The sequence below is a fragment of the Mya arenaria genome, chromosome 8, assembly GCF_026914265.1.
Source record: "Mya arenaria isolate MELC-2E11 chromosome 8, ASM2691426v1".
NCBI lineage: Eukaryota > Metazoa > Mollusca > Bivalvia > Myida > Myidae > Mya > Mya arenaria.
Window position 1 is genome coordinate 50,633,199 of NC_069129.1, and position 20,450 is coordinate 50,653,648.

General features: G+C 34.9%; 2 protein-coding genes across 2 annotated transcripts; both read left to right on the plus strand.

Moving 5' to 3' along the window:
• The first annotated feature begins 1,357 nt into the window (after nucleotides 1-1,357).
• On the plus strand, nucleotides 1,358-10,060 carry LOC128244332 (uncharacterized). The gene is made up of 7 exons (XM_052962348.1): nucleotides 1,358-1,568; nucleotides 6,062-6,334; nucleotides 6,708-6,926; nucleotides 7,279-7,408; nucleotides 8,589-9,208; nucleotides 9,504-9,809; nucleotides 10,043-10,060. Exons 1-7 carry the CDS (start codon nucleotides 1,566-1,568, stop codon nucleotides 10,058-10,060), a joined length of 1,569 nt encoding a protein of 522 aa, XP_052818308.1. The 5' UTR covers nucleotides 1,358-1,565.
• Nucleotides 10,061-10,125: 65 nt separating this feature from the next.
• LOC128244763 (heat shock 70 kDa protein 12A-like) lies at nucleotides 10,126-13,263 on the plus strand. The gene is made up of 3 exons (XM_052962824.1): nucleotides 10,126-10,346; nucleotides 10,737-10,878; nucleotides 11,005-13,263. Exons 1-3 carry the CDS (start codon nucleotides 10,182-10,184, stop codon nucleotides 12,027-12,029), a joined length of 1,332 nt encoding a protein of 443 aa, XP_052818784.1. The 5' UTR covers nucleotides 10,126-10,181; the 3' UTR covers nucleotides 12,030-13,263.
• The last annotated feature ends 7,187 nt before the right edge of the window (nucleotides 13,264-20,450 follow it).

Here is a 20,450-nt window from a genome sequence, read left to right on the forward strand (position 1 = left end):
TAAAGTAAGGACCTTAGTCCATTCGCAATGACACACTCAAAACTCGAGTGTATACCAGTTCTCTTGGCACCAGATTTTGACGGACCTTTTAACTTGGACAGTGACTGGTATAGGTGCTGTATTGGCTGTATTGATACATTGCTAAGAATGTTTGCGTATGCAAATCTGGTCAAAAATGATTATGGTTCATATCTGATGAAAATTCGGGTCACTATACAATTATTTAATTCATCATTTGTTCTGATAATCTTGCTAACTGACCTAGCTTACTCTCTGGAACTTTCATTTGGTAGAAGTGTTTCCTTATATGAACTATAGGTCAAATTCATGTGTTGGTCATGTTTGATTAAAAGTAGGTCATGAGGTCAAATAGTAGAATAATTCGGACACTAGAGACCATATTTGATATGTTTTCATAACAGTTGAGCAGTGTGTTTGTCTGAATGAAGTAAAGGTTAAGTTCTATCCAGGACATAATCGTACAATAAATGTGGGTATTAAAGGACAAACAAACATGGCATTAGCCATTAGGGCGATTGTTCAGACCTTTGTTAAAGTTTATAACGTGAAACACGACATCGTTGTTAACTTTAAAATGTTAGCATTTTTCTATTTTCCTGCACCATCACCAGTTGATATAATAGAATTTAACCTTGAAAGAAATGTGTGCTTGATGACATGTTCAAACCCATAATCGCCGGACCACTTGTATGACACTCGCAGCTGACTGTCACGGACACACAATACAATATTGATGAATAATTATTTTAACTTAATATGTCGCTCAAAAAGAAGAGGTATGTTTTACCATGGACATATAAACCATATGTCTGTGGCTTATGAAATCTTAAAATAAATAATGATATTTATAAGTTACTGTACCATTTGTCTGTCGTTTAAGACATCATATATATATATATATATATATATATATATATATATATATATATATATTTCCGAAGACAATTATGTTGAATAATGGCCGATGTGTTTCGATGCTATCCCGAAGCTTACCGGAGATGGCCGAGTTGATACGATTGCGTTAACGCGGGTAACAAGAGGAGGTCACACAAAATCCATTCGGAACTCTCGGCCATTTTTATCGAAAACAACCTCGGATGTATGCCGATACATCAGTAGAAGTAGTTCGTACATTTTTGAATTATATAATTAATTAAATGCAATGTTTTAGCATGTATTTATTGATCTAAGTTTGCCAGTGAAGTGTATTATTGCAAACAAGATCCCCAAGAGTTAAGTTATTAAGTTTAACTGCTGAATTAAATTACTACGCGATCCACTTGCAGCAGACTTAAACCGGTTTCTGAGTATGTAAACCGTCCAAATACATCCGAGGTTGTTTTCGATAAAAATGACCGAGGAGTTCCGAATAACAAAAATACAACCAATACGGAGGAATAGTTAAACGAGTGGGTTACACAAAAATGCTACAAAAGGAGGACTAAATAAACATGTTTATTTTCTTAAAAATATGATTACCTAAATGTGTTTCTACTATGAATACAGTTTGTGCAGAACCAACGGTCCGCTTCTAAACGGTAGTGATGGTAAGCGATTAAGAGTTGTTATGTTTAAAGTTATTTTTACATTAAATTGCATTGATATTCGGATCGTTTGTGTTAGGTGAAAGATATGCGAATATTATTTTATGTAAATTCGTTATTCTGTTATTTATAAGACTAAATTATCTTAGTGAGAAAATAACGTGCAATTCACTTCCTGGTCGAATTGTCCTAAATATAACCTGGGTGATATTCAATATGCAACTTAAGTCAATATTTGCGGTCATACATCATTCAATTCATTCACCGTCAATGTTCGTTGTTTTACGGTTGTGAAACAGTGGCTCCAGCTCTTTTATGAGCTGTATAATAAAAGGAGCCAATGAAACTTCCGAGCTAGAGCAACAGAGCGGACACCTTTATAAAAAGTAAGTATGACTGGTTATTTTACCTAATATGCCAATTATGAGGGCTTATTTGAGAAATCGGGTAATGCAATGCCATATAAATATGTTTAATCTTTACACGTGTTTCGGTTATTTTGAAAACATATTGCTAATGGAGTAATGAGAACGATGAATTTCCATCAACAACATACATATTTATAAACGAAACTGGAACATTTTCGTCATTTTTCAGCTGAATTTCACTAAAAAAGCCGATTAAACCAGTATTATCGAGTGCTTTTATTTTGTTGGGAATGAATATGACCACCTGTTTACCGAAATAAGCGTGTTTATACTCTTATTCTGAGTGGAGCTGGAGCCAAAAGCCAGCGAGCTTGAGCCATGCTGAGCCAAAATGCACTCAAATCGGCATATTTTGAACTTGAACTTGAAGTTCTGTATTTATAACTGGTATTAAGATGATATGTTGTCCGCTCTTTTTCTGTAGCTCGGAAGATTTATTGGTGTTTTTTATACAGAACTCCTAAAAGAGCTGAAGCCACTGATTCGCACTCGTGTATATAAATCACCCAACGACACGTTTAACTCTTCGAATTTCTTATAAATGTTCGTTTGACGAAAATAATAGATAAGTTCTTGGAACACTTCTGCTTAAAACGTTAATGGCTAATTAGCTATCACTGGAAGCATTAAAAATTATGGATCACTTCAGCTCATGAATGCAAGGTTGCAAATTTGAACTTTGCGAATTTCAGAAGCAATCCCATTCTCGGAAAAAATCTGCAAATACGAGGTGTCAATGGTAAATTAAGACGTTCTACGCTAATGAATTCGTTGAGCACTTCTGTACTGGGTTTCTTATGGCTTATTAGTAAAACATCGAAAGCATTCTTATTTTTGGAGCACTTCTGCGTTAAGCAATGTCTAATAATCAATTTTTTTTTGGAAGCATTCCAATTGATGCGGCACTTCTGCTCATGAATGCATGTGATAACTTGGCCTACTCTTGCGTATATATCGATGCCAAAGATTAATTTGCAAACTTCTGAAGCATTCTAATTCTTCAAGCAATTCTGCGCATAAATGCCAATGGTTAATTAGCAAACGTGAAGGCATTCATATTCTTGGAGCACTTCTGCAAATGGGGGTCCTTTGTTGATTATTCCGTTTTAAGCATTCTTATTTCTGATGCATTTTTGTGTTTAATTTCGTATGGTAAATAAGCAGATCTCTGAAATATTCAAATTCTTTGAGCACTTAAAGTGATACTCTTTTTCAAAATCAATAGATACATATACATGTATATATGTATAACAAACATAACTTTTGAGTGATCAACCCTTTACTACTTACTAAATAATGCATTTACGGAAAATATTAATTACTGATAAGAAGATTGTAACCATGTATTTAATAGCTGAAAACGCAAAAAATAATAATCAAATGTTTGGTGAGTGCTAACATTGTTACTGTGATCTACTATCGTCGCATAAGGTAGAAACACCGTGTTTTCTGCACCTTTCTTTCAAATTAAACTCGGTATCCTTCATAAGAACCAATGTTTTCGACATTTATTCATCCTTTTCGTTATATTAAAGCGATTGTATTAATTGTGGCAAATATGTTATTTGGGAGTAAGAGTGCACCTTTAAGCATTCATATTCTTGGAACACCTCTGCATATGACAATGGTATTTTTTTAACGTTTTCAGCAATTGAATTCCTTGAGCACTTCGGCGCCGGATTGCTATTGGCTTTCATAGCAAAGATCGGAAGCAATTAACATTTTTTTAACTTAACATCATTTTATTCAACCATGTCAATTATACCCAGTTGCAAAAATCTGTTTATGTCGGATTGGATTTTTTCCTGTTCAAAGTCCGAAAATTTTGAATGTTTTGGATCACTTGATGGATATCGATTGAATTCTAATGCACACCCACAAACAGTCTAAAGAGCCAATTTATCATTCGTTATATTTTTCCAGATATTTATGTACTAGCTTTTCCCGCTTTGAAATTGTCTATGTTGTTTGTCGATGTATATTGAAAATCTAAATTTGATTTTGATCTAGATGTACTTACAACACTTAGTCCAGTGTTGGCTATTTCCAAGGAAATTGCTGTTTTGGATATTTCTTTCCGAAGCTGTTGACAGCATTTCCTGATCTTTTGAAATGATGCGCGGCATGATATTTCTTGGCATGGTATTGTTGTTTGTGTTGATATATATGAAGTTTCTTGTTGAAATGTAAGTGGTTGCCCTGGTGTTTCCCTAAAATAGAAGTTTTTTTGTTGGTGAATTGTACATATTTGTTGGCGTCCATTGTCTTCACTTTTTGAGAAAATTCTTCCCCGAAAAACTTAGTTCCGCAAATTATATGTTCTGATTTGTACAGGGTTCTGAATTCTACAACCAGTTCCTTTTTAATGTTTTCTTTCCTTTGGCTGTTTAAAAGGTTACATTTGTTTGCCAATATCGTAGTGTCGCACACATACTTGATTATGTTCATTCTTGTCTTTTTTGGATTGCATTCGTGGCTTTAAGTATAGGCACGAGTGCTTGATTAACCATGCCGGCCTGTTTTTGCTTTGTCGCGTCTTCATTACTCCCACACAACAGATTCAACCCGTGGTACCTGTAAGTTATCGATATTTCCAGGTCTTTTAATATTTTCGAATACAATTTTCATTTTGCCCTTATCCGTTGACGATCTTAAAGCTTTCTTTACCGTTTTGGCAACTTTTTGCTGATCGGTTCACCAGTCTTTAATTCCTCAGAAAAAAAACATTGCCAGTGGTTGACTCTGAGGTCACTCGAGTTCGAATGTCAAACAATTGATTTATATCAACGTCCGACATGTCATCTATACTGTTGTCGATATCGGTAATCACAAACATCTATTTTGTCACTGTTTGTACACAACTGGTAACTCATTCTTGGCTATTTCCTGTTCAAGTTCATATACTGTTTTGTTTTTTTCAATGTTATATAATACAGTGACTGTGCTCAAAATCCCCGAATGGATGCTTGAAAAGTTTGCAAAAGTTCTCCCCCTTTCTGGATGAATTTGTCCATCTTGTAGGCCTCTTTACTTCCCGAAGTTCCCCACATTTAGTGAACACCGGCCGTTTTGTTCTTCATTTTCCATCTTATCCTCTCTAAAACAAATATAAAATACATATAAGATAGTATATCATAAATGCAAAATGATTCACATATTACATTTTTAATAAAAATACATTTGTCACGGCATTCTACGATACTTATCGGACCCTAAGGCTGATAATATGGGAATAACCCCTATTCTGATTAAGGCCTCAAGCTAATTACTACAAGATAGCAGTAATGTAACCACCAGTTACATCACATGTACTAACAAGACGCTTGATTTAGACACGTAAGAGATAGTGTATTCTGCCACCTCAGATAAGTAGATCCATTTATCTAACCATGCTGGAAAATATTGTTTAAATTATACAAGACTTAGTTAATGATAAAGTCCCAAATAAATATGGCTAATCTACATAATAGTCGAAGTCAGCAGCCATTTTTGGCTTATGTTACAGGCGTAAGGCCGTCTAAGCGAACGCGCTAGAAAATAATCGACAAAACATACCTTAAATGTTGTAAATAAAGATCATAAGTTAATGAAATATGCTTCCTTGATTTGTTTTAACCCAGTAATACGCATTAATATGATTTCTTTATATAAATTTTCTATGGAAATAGTAGGACCCTGAATTACAAAATCAATAGCCTCGTCCTGATTTGCCTTATCATTGTAGCTATGTCAAATGACAAAACTGTGAGTTTACTATCGTAACAATATTGTTCATATACATGTAAAAAAATTCAGAACTTACTGAGCTAAAAACTAATTAGTCAGCATACTGAAGTACACAATGTTTTAAGAAATCATTAGTTTATAAATCGTGATGAGTTATTTTAAAAGCGTTCCATTAACAACTTTGAAAATAGTCATACATAAGGTCACGGACATAAATGTCTTGTTTTTTTACTCGAACATAACTTATAGGTTTTTAGTACATATTTTCTCACATTTATAATTTTGTTTTCTTTTCTGTGTTTGAAATAAGTCTTCTGTATTATTTTTGATTATTTCGTTCAGGCGGAGATAGTACCGAGGGGCTATGTGTTCGTGGTTTCTTTCAACTTCGGAGACAACGAAAGCTGCATAGCATCTTCTTTTATACACGAACCAGCTAATGTATGGGCCTTCACCTATGGTCCATATCGAGAACTGGAGCAGTCATCGATTCTTCTGAATCCTGAAAGAAAATATGATGGGTTCGGTTTGGAGGCGGATAGAAAGTATGGAAAGCTTAAAAGCAGAAACATATCTGAAAACTGGTGGTTCTTCAGATCATTTAGCAAACCTGAGGTAAATATAAAATCTCACGACCTCACAGAAAGGGCACTGTGCTAATTTGTTTGGAAATATTGTGAAAGGACAGCACTGCACGGACTGTTCTGAGTCGATTATGGGATTAAAGATTGACTGTCCTTATCTGTTCGCATGTCTCTGTGATTAGTGCAAAACATGTATAAATATAAAAATTGAAAAAAAAACTCAGGCAATTTACCTTTTTCATAGAGAAGAGCATAAAATATACATATAAACTGGCTATGGTTGGAAGTATATTACAATTTATATGTACATAATTATTATGCTCTTCGGTATACAATAGGTACATATATAAGATGATAAGATATGTATACATATAAATATATATATATATTTTTATATGTTGCAGTCTTCACCTGATGGCATTGTTGTGAGAGATGATAAAGGTAGACCGTTTTCATTTGAATCCTTGATGGTTATTGTACTACAATGCATGGGAGACAAGGTGAATAGTGTTCTTGATGAGAATAAAGTAAGAATCACTATGGCTGACGCCCTTCTTGTCATCACGACACCGTCTCATTGGCATTCGCATGAAAAGGGGTGTGTTTACCGAGCGATGTCTAAGGTTTGTGTCACACACAAATATCAAGTTATATCAAGTTATAATCATTAAAGTGTTCACGTTAAAATATGTTATCAGACATTTTTTTTCATAGATGTATCGATCTTTCCTCTCAGTTATATCAATGATATAATCATTTAAATAGCAAATATCACATCGTTTGCTTCATTTTAACATCACAGAATACTGTATGTTCAGTAGTTGCAACAGTTATGCTACTTTTACTGTATGCAGATTTTGTTGTTTTTCAATTAAAATCATAATACTATTTCTTAAATACTTCATTTGCAGTTTTGTTGGAAACATGTTTCATTGTTGTTGTTTCTATTAAGGGAATCGCAATATCTTTTTCCAGACAAATCTGAACACCTCTTATGTACTGTTCATCAGCAATATTGAGGCATCTGCTATATGTTGCTACCATGCTTTGAAAGACAAGAAACAGGAAGAACTAGGAATAAGCCAGTTTTTTGTATTTTGGGACGGTAAGAAGGGAACGCCAAATATACATAAACTACAAATTCTAAAGAGCTCTTAAAATAATCGAAGAAAGACCTCTTAAATTGAATAAAAGGTAATTAATGATATCATTGATTGAATGAGAGATATCACCAAATCATTTTGATAGCTCTCTAAATCTTTTATTTAAAGAGCTCTCTTATTTATTTAATGAGCGAAACAATTGACTTGTCGGTACATAACAATCCTTGATAAACATGAGTTTTTTTTATATAGTATATATGCACTGTGTTGTTTGCGCAGTTTTGTGCTGTTGCTCCATGTTTCATGTCTGTAATATTTTTGTTTTTGTGTTCTTTGTCTTTGGCGTTTACTCTGTGCCATTAAACAGGGAAAATGTTTAAACTTTTGGCTATTGGCCTTGTTTCTGTAGTTTTTCACATAAATATTGTTGCTAGCAATAATTGAATTAAGAAAGCAACAAAGAAAAAGAGATCTTCTCGAAGCAATTAAAGAAATATTCAATTGAATTGCAGAGCTCATTAAATCATTTATATGAGTTTATTTGGCGTTGCATAGGTATTGGATAACTTGGACATATATTTTGTGATGGAAAGGGGCTCAATTGTCGCCGATTAGGGTTACTTGGCTGTTATTTTTGGCCGATCAGGTGCAAGTTGTTTGTTTGGATTTTGTTTGTTTGTGCACTTGTTGTTGTCGTGGTGTTGTTTTGTGTTTTGTTGTTGTTGTTTTTTTTGTTATATTTTTTTGATTGTGTTGTTGCTGTTTTTTGTTGTTGTTGTTGTTGTTTGTTGTTGTTGTTGTTGTTTGTTGTTGTTGTTTTTTTTTTTTTTTTTTTTTTGGGGGGGGGAGGGGGTGTTTTGAGACAGAAAGGGAATAATAATAAAAACAATAATAGTTAGGGATGATCTAAGGTTGTTTTTGGAGACAGTATTGGATCTCTTTGTATGGTATTCGGGGACGGACTTTAAGATAGTAAGGGATAACTTTGGTTATTATTTCCGGACGGAATGGGATGACTTTGGGTTTTCTGACGGTAGGGACACCATCTTTTAGTTTTTATATATTGTTCAGAATCTTGTATGGCCTCAAACACATTAAAAAACAATAATTGTCGTTGTCGTATTGATTCGTTGCCAAGATTCATCAAAATAAATGTGCATTATTGAATCTTGTTCTTCATAGATGGCGTCATTGATGTGGCCCTGATTGACAAGAAATTTGACGGAAGTTTTCGTCTGACTTTCCTTGAAAGCAAGAAGATCACCACAGTGGATGACATTTTCAAAGATTGGCTACAGCAGGAAACGAAAGATACACGATTGAAAGACATAATACAGGATTCTGGCGATGCCATTTATTTACGAGATGTTCTTCATGAAAAGCTAAAATCTTCATCTTATCCATTGCGGGTTTCATTGAGTCCTGCCACGGTCAATATTTTGGAAAGTTGTGGAAAGTTTACGTTGAAACGAGACCAAATACTGTTCAACGAAGAGGTAGTTGAGACAATATACAGCCAATATATGCGAGATGGGTTGCAGCTGATCGACAGGTACCTGAATAACACCGAGTACAAAGATACAACGACCGTATTTTTTGTAGGACGTGCTTCAGTTTATCCGTTTATCAAGAACAAAATGAACCAAAGAGCAAAGTCTGTGATTACATCGACGCTTCCTGGATTCACCTTTGCCAAAGGATCCGTGTTGTATGGTCATTATCCATACGTATTGGCAACTAGTGTGATCAGATTTGGAGAGGAAAGCCGCAGTTCTGTGTTGGAAAATAGGTTTACCAAAAAGGTCACGTTTTTTTTTATTGATCTTACAATAAAATTAATTTAATCGGTTTCATTTTCGTATGTTTATAGTCCGATCTAAGAAAACAGACGTATTTTGTCACCAGCATTAATATTGTGCAATTGTTATTGTTAACCGTCTGAGAAAACGGTCACACGTACGGTTGAGTATGGTTTATACGAAGCAAATGGATACGAAAAAGCAGTGGGTGCTCTCCTCACCATATTTATCGCATATCTACTAAATTGGTTAACAGCTGCATTTAAATCACTAACATTTATCACTTTCAATTTAACAGGTCACCGGACGTGAATTTTTGGCTGCTGTGGCAATTGACTTTGGTACAACATACAGCGGATATGCGTATGCATTGAGCAATGATCCTTCGAAGATTTATGCCAACAAACCATGGACATCAGGTGAACGACTTTTGTCCCAGAAATCGCCGACGTGTGTACTGGTAAACCACAATTTGCAGTTCGATTCGTTCGGATACGAAGCCGAGAAGAAGTATGCCAAGTACTTAGAGGCGGATGGAAATGATGACGATGCTGACAAATTCTATTTATTTCGACGTTTCAAAATGGAACTCCATTTAAGAGAGGTGTTAATAAGATGTCTTATTACTTATTTAATCATTACTCAATTTCATTATTTCGAATTTCAGTACCATTTGTAAAGAATGTATTATGAGGACTGTATTATTTAAAAACGTGATCAAACTCAACACTGTCCGACAGTGTTGATTTTGATAACGTTTTTAAATAATACATGGTTATTGTACAATTTTAAAAATGATGACGTTCTGATTCTAAACATTACTGAATATGCATCCAGAATGTATCTGTCACTTAGACAACAAAATCCAAGTATTCCCTTTGAAAAAAAACAACATTTGTTTTTATTTGAATTGAAGGATGGACTTAACAGGGATGTTGAAATAACATCCGTTTGCAAACAGAAATCTGTCGCCGCTATGTCCATCTTTTCCATGGCGATTGCTCATATGAAGAACAAAGCATTTGACCAAATTAACGAAACAACAGACGGGGTAAAAGAAACCGATGTTCTTTTCTTGATAACTGTCCCAGCGATTTGGAATGATTCTGCAAAACAATTCATGAAGGAAGCTGCGTTTGAGGTACTTACTTCATTTCTTTGTATATATTTATGATTATAATTACACAGTGTAATATATTGGGGGTATATCTATGTTTATAACTTTGCCCAAAAATGCAAGACTGGTTAATGTCAAAGGGTTGTAAAACCCTTGATTCTATAGCTTGTACTTAACATCAAATTGACGTATATTTAATTCAGGGTTCTGATAATCTGGTTTGGCATATAATTCGATTCTAGTATGTAAATTAATTATCGATGTTTCCATTTATTGTTTTTACGCGAATATGTAATAGAACATTGGTATATCTAGCTTATGTGTTTGGAATTTAACGCAAAACATAGCTTTTATGATGTTAATAATTATTCAAGTCATATACAAATACGTCCGCGAAATGTGTTAACTTTTAAGGCTGGATTGGAGAAGGAGTGTGTTGAATTAGCACTTGAACCGGAGGCTGCTTCTGTTTGGTGCAAACATCTACAATTGGACATTGATCCTAGTGGTCCATTGTCAAAGGAAGGTGCCCGGTACATGGTTGTTGACATTGGAGGTTTGTTGACGCGATGTTCTTGCTAATAGCGTGACATCCATAAGAATTTAATCGATTAAACATTTTTTATCTAGAACATTAATGATAAGGGCGTTCGTTATTTGCATAGTTTACATTGTATTGTAGGTGGGACCGTTGATATATCAGTTAGTCAAAAGACGAAAAATAGAAATATCGAACAAATTCACAAACCAGACGGGGGCGCATGGGGAGGAACAGTTGTTGATAAGCATTTTCTACAGTTCCTTGATAACGTTTTCGGAGCACCATCTATGGCCCGTTTCCGAAAGGAGGATCATGCTGAATACATCGAACTACTGACACTTTTCGAATCGAGAAAAAGGGACGATGATATGAGTTTTATGGTATTTAGTTTATCCAGTCTTGTTCAGTACACGGGCGAAAAAAATGTAAATACAAACATTCGATCACTTGGCCTTCAAGATCATGTCAAGCTTATTAAAAGTAAACGTCTTCGTATAGAAAGCCCGACAGTCAAATCTTGGTTTGAAGGACCTATCAAAAGTATTGTAAATCTGATAATAGATTTGCTTCAAAAGCCTGGATTGCATGGAATAGAAATGGTATTGCTTGTTGGGGGGTTTGCCTCTTGCAAGTTTTTGAAGGACCAGGTGAAAGAGGCAGTTGGCTCAAGAGCAAAGGTTTTTATTCCAAGAGATGCTGAAACTGCCGTTTTGAAAGGAGCTGTTGAGTTCGGAATTAGACCAACCAATATTCAAGCCAGGGTGATGAAGCAATCCTACGGTATAGCAAAACCGGTACCATTTGACAGATTACGACATGATTCATCAATGAAAGAACACGGAATGGACGTGGTCAACGTTTTTGAGCAATTCGTAGAGATCGGGGAAAGGTTCAAAACAGGTGAAATTGTCAGCAAATCATTTATGCCACATAAAGGAACCAATTCTACGCAAATTGAAATTTACATCTCTCCTTTGACGAAGCCGAGGTATGTCAAGGAAAGAGGTTGCAAAAAGATTGGAGACTTATTGATAAAGCACAGAGGACGTTCGCCTAGAGAAAACATTTTCACTGTCCTTTTTGAATTTGGTAAAACCGAGATCTGCGTACGAGTGGTAATGCAGCATACTGGCGCGGAGTATTCTACAGCAGTGAATTGTATCTAAAACAACAAATAGATTTAGGATGTGTCTTGAAACATTTGTGTACAAAGTACGTATATTTCATCAAGTTACTTAATGCTTATACAAAAAAAAAATACTTATACAAAAAAATGAAAACAACTTCATTATTAAAGGCTCTGTCAACCAACATCATTCAAATTGAAGCACTTCAGACAGGATCAAGAGCATTTCAGTTCAATTACTGAAGATTGTACCAATATATGGTTAGGTGTCATTTTATAAAGTGAAGAGACTGATATTTATCATAGATTTGGTTTTCTCGTTGCATCTATTTCGAACTGGCATAAATATTTTGATCGTGGTGGGAAAATAATGTTTATACGCAGTATAGTTGGAACACGTGTTTTTCAAATGCAAAATCGTAAAAGGAATAAACGCATTTGGTCAATACTATGTCATTTTCATTTACATTGTTTTCGGTACATGTTTTGATATGCTATATATATATTTAGATTTCTTTATCAGTAGTACAGAGGTAATATCAGCCCTGATTTAAATTGATACCTATTTAGTTGCTTGTTTGACTATATAATCGTATTACTGTTTCATTTTGTTTTATTTAATGGTTTGTATTTGTTTTGCATGAATACTATTATATGTTGTTAGTACGTTTCATGCCACAGAATATACACAACAAATGATAGTAATCATTTCGACTGAAACAAAGACAAGTACAGTTTGAAAGTTTTATGATCGTTTGTCATATGACAAGGCGAAATGCCGTCCATGTAAGCTCAGTCGCAAAGGTAGGGAAACTTCATACATGTACAAACACATGGAAAAAATTTACACCTTATGTATTCGCTACTTTAGCACGCAGCAGGCTACAAGGCTGATTGGATGATAACCGGGAACTAAATTTGTACCCGTGTACCAAACAAAACGTACCCGGCCTGTGTGTATCCGTCCATGTCCTAAAATCCGTATTATTATTTTTTTCAAAATATAACAATTCCTAAAGAATCAATCAGAAACAACAACAATAAAGTGTGTATTGTTACTGTATACCCTTAAGGTAAATCCATGTCATTGTATATTAATATTGTATACATCCATGTCACTGTGTATTCATATTGTATACAACAATGTCACTGTATACTGTTATTGTTTACAACCATGTCACTGTGTATTGTAATTGTATACATCCATGTCACTGTATATTGCTATTGTTTACAACCATGTCACTGTATATTGTTATTGTATACATCCATGTCACTGTATATTGTTATTGTATACATCCATGTCACTGTATATTGTTATTGTATACATCCATGTCACTGTATATTGTTATTGTATACATCCATGTCACTGTATATTGTTATTGTATACATCCATGTCACTGTATATTGTTATTGTATACAACCATGTCACTGTATATTGTTATTGTATACAACCATGTCACTGTATATTGTTATTGTATACATCCATGTCACTGTATATTGTTATTGTATACATCCATGTCACTGTATATTGTTATTGTATACAACCATTTCACTGTATATTGTTATTGTATACATCCATGTCACTGTATATTGTTATTGTATACAACCATGTCACTGTATATTGTTATTGTATACATCCATGTCACTGTATATTGTTATTGTATACAACCATGTCACTGTATATTGTTATTGTATACATCCATGTCACTGTATATTGTTATTGTATACATCCATGTCACTGTATATTGTTATTGTATACAACCATGTCACTGTATATTGTTATTGTATACATCCATGTCACTGTATATTGTTATTGTATACATCCATGTCACTGTATATTGTTATTGTATACATCCATGTCACTGTATATTGTTATTGTTTACAACCATGTCACTGTATATTGTTATTGTATACATCCATGTCACTGTATATTGTTATTGTATACAACCATGTCACTGTATATTGTTATTGTATACATCCATGTCACTGTATATTGTTATCGTATACAACCATGTCACTGTATATTGTTATCGTATACATCCATGTCACTGTATATTGTTATTGTATACATCCATGTCACTGTATATTGTTATTGTATACATCCATGTCACTGTATATTGTTATTGTATACATCCATGTCACTGTATATTGTTATTGTATACATCCATGTCACTGTATATTGTTATTGTTTACAACCATGTCACTGTATATTGTTATTGTATACAACCATTTCACTGTATATTGTTATTGTATACATCCATGTCACTGTATATTGTTATTGTTTACATCCATGTCACTGTATATTGTTATTGTATACATCCATGTCACTGTATATTGTAATTGTATACATCCATGTCACTGTATATTGTTATTGTATACAACCATGTCACTGTATATTGTTATTGTATACATCCATGTCACTGTATATTGTTATTGTATACATCCATGTCACTGTATATTGTTATTGTTTACAACCATGTCACTGTATATTGTTATTGTATACAACCATGTCACTGTATATTGTTATTGTATACATCCATGTCACTGTATATTGTTATTGTTTACAACCATGTCACTGTATATTGTTATTGTATACATCCATGTCACTGTATATTGTTATTGTTTACAACCATGTCACTGTATATTGTTATTGTATACATCCATGTCACTGTATATTGTTATTGTATACAACCATGTCACTGTATATTGTTATTGTATACATCCATGTCACTGTATATTGTTATTGTATACATCCATGTCACTGTATATTGTTATTGTATACATCCATGTCACTGTATATTGTTATTGTATACATCCATGTCACTGTATATTGTTATTGTATACATCCATGTCACTGTATATTGTTATTGTATACAACCATGTCACTGTATATTGTTATTGTATACATCCATGTCACTGTATATTGTTATTGTATACATCCATGTCACTGTATATTGTTATTGTATACATCCATGTCACTGTATATTGTAATTGTATACATCCATGTCACTGTATATTGTTATTGTATACAACCATGTCACTGTATATTGTTATTGTATACATCCATGTCACTGTATATTGTTATTGTATACATCCATGTCACTGTATATTGTTATTGTTTACAACCATGTCACTGTATATTGTTATTGTATACAACCATGTCACTGTATATTGTTATTGTATACATCCATGTCACTGTATATTGTTATTGTTTACAACCATGTCACTGTATATTGTTATTGTATACATCCATGTCACTGTATATTGTTATTGTATACATCCATGTCACTGTATATTGTTATTGTATACATCCATGTCACTGTATATTGTTATTGTATACATCCATGTCACTGTATATTGTTATTGTTTACAACCATGTCACTGTATATTGTTATTGTATACATCCATGTCACTGTATATTGTTATTGTATACATCCATGTCACTGTATATTGTTATTGTATACATCCATGTCACTGTATATTGTTATTGTATACAACCATGTCACTGTATATTGTTATTGTATACATCCATGTCACTGTATATTGTTATTGTATTCATCCATGTCACTGTATATTGTTATTGTTTACAACCATGTCACTGTATATTGTTATTGTATACAACCATGTCACTGTATATTGTTATTGTATACAACCATGTCACTGTATATTGTTATTGTATACATCCATGTCACTGTATATTGTTATTGTATACATCCATGTCACTGTATATTGTTATTGTATACATCCATGTCACTGTATATTGTTATTGTATACAACCATGTCACTGTATATTGTTATTGTATACAACCATGTCACTGTATATTGTTATTGTATACATCCATGTCACTGTATATTGTTATTGTATACATCCATGTCACTGTATATTGTTATTGTATACATCCATGTCACTGTATATTGTTATTGTATACATCCATGTCACTGTATATTGTTATTGTATACAACCATGTCACTGTATATTGTTATTGTATACATCCATGTCACTGTATATTGTTATTATATACTGCTGAGGCAAAACCATTTTATTAAATACCGATGCAACCCGTATCTGTACATAAGAAATATAAAATAATGTCATTTTTCTTACCTCTCAAATGTTTAGGATAATGGCATCCTTTTCATGCGTCTGGTGCTTTTGCATACATTAAGTAAGCAGCCTTATGCATAATTGCAAATTTACGTGAAGATTTCTAAATTCATTCAAATGTAATGACACAAGATATGAATCTGACAGGGATGCCGCGATATTGCATGTAAAAGTTTGTTATTTATTCCATGTACTTAATTCAGATGATAATGAAAATCACTCAAAGGCCTGCATAATTGCCAAGTAAATACACTTCTCTTCGTGTATAACACTTGTGTAAGCGTTATTTGGAGTACGAATTTTTGAACAGTTTTAATTTTGCGAAGGATGTTTCACAGTTTCCTTCTTACTTGATTGAACGTTGCATTTAATCGATTACCTGTAATTTGCAAATATTAAGGTCCCGAGTGAGAAGTGTTGATGTTTTATGTTCAATCTTCGTGAGGAAGTTTGGAATATGTCCACTATACGTTGTTGTTGTTGTTGTTGTTATTGTTATATATATATAAATTCAATATTGCTGCCGCTGCTTCTATTTTGCTACAGCGTAGTTGGCCGTTTTGGCCGCCGGCATATATTGTAATTTTATTTGACTTAATAAAATATTTTGAAATGTTCGAGCCGCATTCTTTTGTGCAACCTGTTGACGTCCCGCAACACCTAAGGCGTTACAATATTTTTTTCACGTCAGCTGGCATTATGTTAAAATTATATAAAACGTTAAGGAAATGGTGTTATAGAACAATCTTATATAGATAGAAGGTTCTGGAAAGTAAAGATTGCTTTAAAAAGTCTATATTTTCGAGTGAACAGGTTTCCGGCTCATATTCGGGTTCGAGTCAAAGTTTGGTAATTCTGTAAACTATAATGATTGAATTATATTTATTATGACTCAACCCCTCCCCCATTCTATGCAGGTAAATACATATCAAAAAGCGCCAATGTCCACCCCGCCGTCCGATCCGTATCTCCTAAAGCTCTGAAACGATTTTCATGAAACTCGGGTAAAATGTTAACTTCATCAAGACGACGTACAGAAGCCTGATAACAGGGGCGCCGACTAAAGGTCAAGGGCACAGTTCAAGGTCAAAGATTTGAGCCATATAATTAATGTCCGCTCCAAATCTCCTAAACCTTCCGAAGGATTTTCTTGAAACACGAATCCAGGCGAGGTGCACAACCCACATTACATGGTTACCGACTAACGTAAAGGGTCACAGTTTAGGGTTATCGATTCGAGCCATAAAGTTCATGTCCGCTCCATTATTCCTTAACCCCATAGAGAATTCTCATTCAACTTAGTTTTTCACATAAGTTTGGATAAAATATAAGCAACATTTGCACGACATGCAAAATTCACACACTTAGTGAGCCGATTTACGGTCAAAGTCACAGTTCAAGGTCAAATGTTCGAGCAATGGATTTCATGTCGACTCCATATATCTTAAAATCCTTCAAATATTTTTATAAGACTTGGACAAAATGTTGAACTCACTGACATAACACCCACAACCCGCTCCATATCTCACAACGTCAAAGATCTTGGAAAATAATGAGACAAGCATGGGGGAAAGGTATCTATGTTTGATCAGACTCTCTCTCTCGATCTTGAAAGCAAAGACATGAAGAAAGAAAACGTTCAATACCGAGAATTTGCCGAATCGCCACAATAACTGGAGCTCGATGAAGAGATCGGTGTTAGGCCACCACATGTAAATAAGCTGCATACTCCAAAGAACGTTCCCAGGGCAAATTGACCCCACAAAAGATTTACTTGCACACGGCTAGAAATTATGTATTTATGTAATGTCTCTTTGAGGGAGTTTTCATGTATTGCGGTATGATCATAGGAAAAAACTTCCGGAGACCATTATTAAGTAAGATCTTTCTAGATATATACAAGCAATTAAATTTCAATGACATATATAATAACTTTTTTGTTAAAATGCATTTTCTGCTAATAGTGTGGCATCGTTTTTTTGGACTGTCCGATTATTCGATGGATGATTTTCTGACCAAATTATAATGAAACCATACCGTTGTGTTTTTTCTTAGTTTTCCCACTACGAAAATTCGGCAGCCGGGCAACCCCTACACTGATTGACGATTGACCGATTGTTTCGCCAAGTTTGAGTTGCAAAAGGAACCATGATTATTGGTGAATGGTCGGTCACCGAACATCATTTTGGGTCTATGGATAACCTCTTCTAACTTGTATTTTGAATTAGTTTATATTTCCTTTACTTAACCATTAATTCGATATAAAGTTGTTTTGTAACGCAAAATAAATAATGTTTAATGTTTGTTTGCGCAAAAGCCTCGACCTGTACTTGCCAGGCCACATGTTTGAGCAACTGAATTAGACACGGAATAAAACTAATTAATCAATTAAAGGGACTAGATAAAAGATGGCCCCAAAATCGGCAAATACAGTATTTCCTCAAACTAGCTAAGGAGTGTCAATACGAGCTATAATGTAGTCGAAAATACATAATTTGACATGAATTAAAGAATAAACGCAACAATCTTGTCGGCCTACACATAGTCTCAGCTGAGTTTACCCGTTTAAAAATATGTGCGTGAAGTTAGCAGCACAACAGCATAGCAGCAAGCTGCCAGCAGCAAGTTGATATGCTGCTGGCAGCTAGCTGCTGGCAGCTAGCTGCTACATTTTTTAAATATGAATGTAATGATTTATATGAACTATATACTACTTTAGTTAATCATTGTATGCTTTCCAGCTGTTTATAGGAATATAAATAGTGGTAAGAAAAAATGAGATTTTACTGTTTTAGCTTAATGTTTGGTAAACTTTTGATTACTTCGGGTCTTTTTGATAAGCGGTCCACCAACACAGTTATTTTCTTGCGAAAGAACAATTTCTCGGGCCAACGGGACCATACCAACTAAACGTAATCTTTATTGATAGTAAGGCAACTACAATGCCTAAGATTTGACTATCATTACGAGTAGGTATGATAAATGTTCAAATACCATGCGGACGAAAAGTGCAGGGATGAACTTGGCCACGAGCCCTACAATGTGTGCTATTTCGATAGTTGGAGCTTTTGTCCTGAGTAGGCGAAAATAGAGCTCGAAAATCGAAATTTGCTGCTGTAAAAGCCATTTTGGGGACGCACTGACCCGAAAATTCGAGTAAGGGGACCATAACGAAAAGTGCAGGGATGAACTAGGCCACGAGCCCTACAATGTGTGCTATTTCGATAGTTGGAGCTTTTGTCCTGAGTAGGCGAAAATAGAGCTCGAAAATCGAAATTTGCTGCTGTAAAAGCCATTTTGGGGACGCACTGACCCGAAAATTCGAGTAAGGGGACCATAACGAAAAGTGCAGGGATGAACTAGGCCACGAGCCCTACAATGTGTGCTATTTCGATAGTTGGAGCTTTTGTCCTGAGTAGGCGAAAATAGAGCTCGAAAATCGAAATTTGCTGCTGTAAAAGCCATTTTGGGGACGCACTGACCCGAAAATTCGAGTAAGGGGACCATAACGAAAAGTGCAGGGATGAACTAGGCCACGAGCCCTACAATGTGTGCTATTTCGATAGTTGGAGCTTTTGTCCTGAGTAGGCGAAAATAGAGCTCGAAAATCGAAATTTGCTGCTGTAAAAGCCATTTTGGGGACGCACTGACCCGAAAATTCGAGTAAGGGGACCATAACGAAAAGTGCAGGGATGAACTAGGCCACGAGCCCTACAATGTGTGCTATTTCGATAGTTGGAGCTTTTGTCCTGAGTAGGCGAAAATAGAGCTCGAAAATCGAAATTTGCTGCTGTAAAAGCCATTTTGGGGACGCACTGACCCGAAAATTCGAGTAAGGGGACCATAACGAAAAGTGCAGGGATGAACTAGGCCACGAGCCCTACAATGTGTGCTATTTCGATAGTTGGAGCTTTTGTCCTGAGTAGGCGAAAATAGAGCTCGAAAATCGAAATTTGCTGCTGTAAAAGCCATTTTGGGGACGCACTGACCCGAAAATTCGAGTAAGGGGACCATAACGAAAAGTGCAGGGATGAACTAGGCCACGAGCCCTACAATGTGTGCTATTTCGATAGTTGGAGCTTTTGTCCTGAGTAGGCGAAAATAGAGCTCGAAAATCGAAATTTGCTGCTGTAAAAGCCATTTTGGGGACGCACTGACCCGAAAATTCGAGTAAGGGGACCATAACGAAAAGTGCAGGGATGAACTAGGCCACGAGCCCTACAATGTGTGCTATTTCGATAGTTGGAGCTTTTGTCCTGAGTAGGCGAAAATAGAGCTCGAAAATCGAAATTTGCTGCTGTAAAAGCCATTTTGGGGACGCACTGACCCGAAAATTCGAGTAAGGGGACCATAACG

Bases quoted from the DNA above. Each gene is read 5' to 3' on its own strand.
- LOC128244332 (XM_052962348.1), top strand. The intron at 6,335-6,707 runs GTAAATATAAAA...TATATGTTGCAG, and splicing joins GATCATTTAGCAAACCTGAG to TCTTCACCTGATGGCATTGT. The intron at 7,409-8,588 runs GTAAGAAGGGAA...TGTTCTTCATAG, and splicing joins GTTTTTTGTATTTTGGGACG to ATGGCGTCATTGATGTGGCC.
- LOC128244763 (XM_052962824.1), top strand. From the start codon at position 10,182: ATGTCCATCTTTTCCATGGCGATTGCTCATATGAAGAACAAAGCATTT. The intron at 10,347-10,736 runs GTACTTACTTCA...TTAACTTTTAAG, and splicing joins TGAAGGAAGCTGCGTTTGAG to GCTGGATTGGAGAAGGAGTG. The intron at 10,879-11,004 runs GTTTGTTGACGC...ATTGTATTGTAG, and splicing joins CATGGTTGTTGACATTGGAG to GTGGGACCGTTGATATATCA.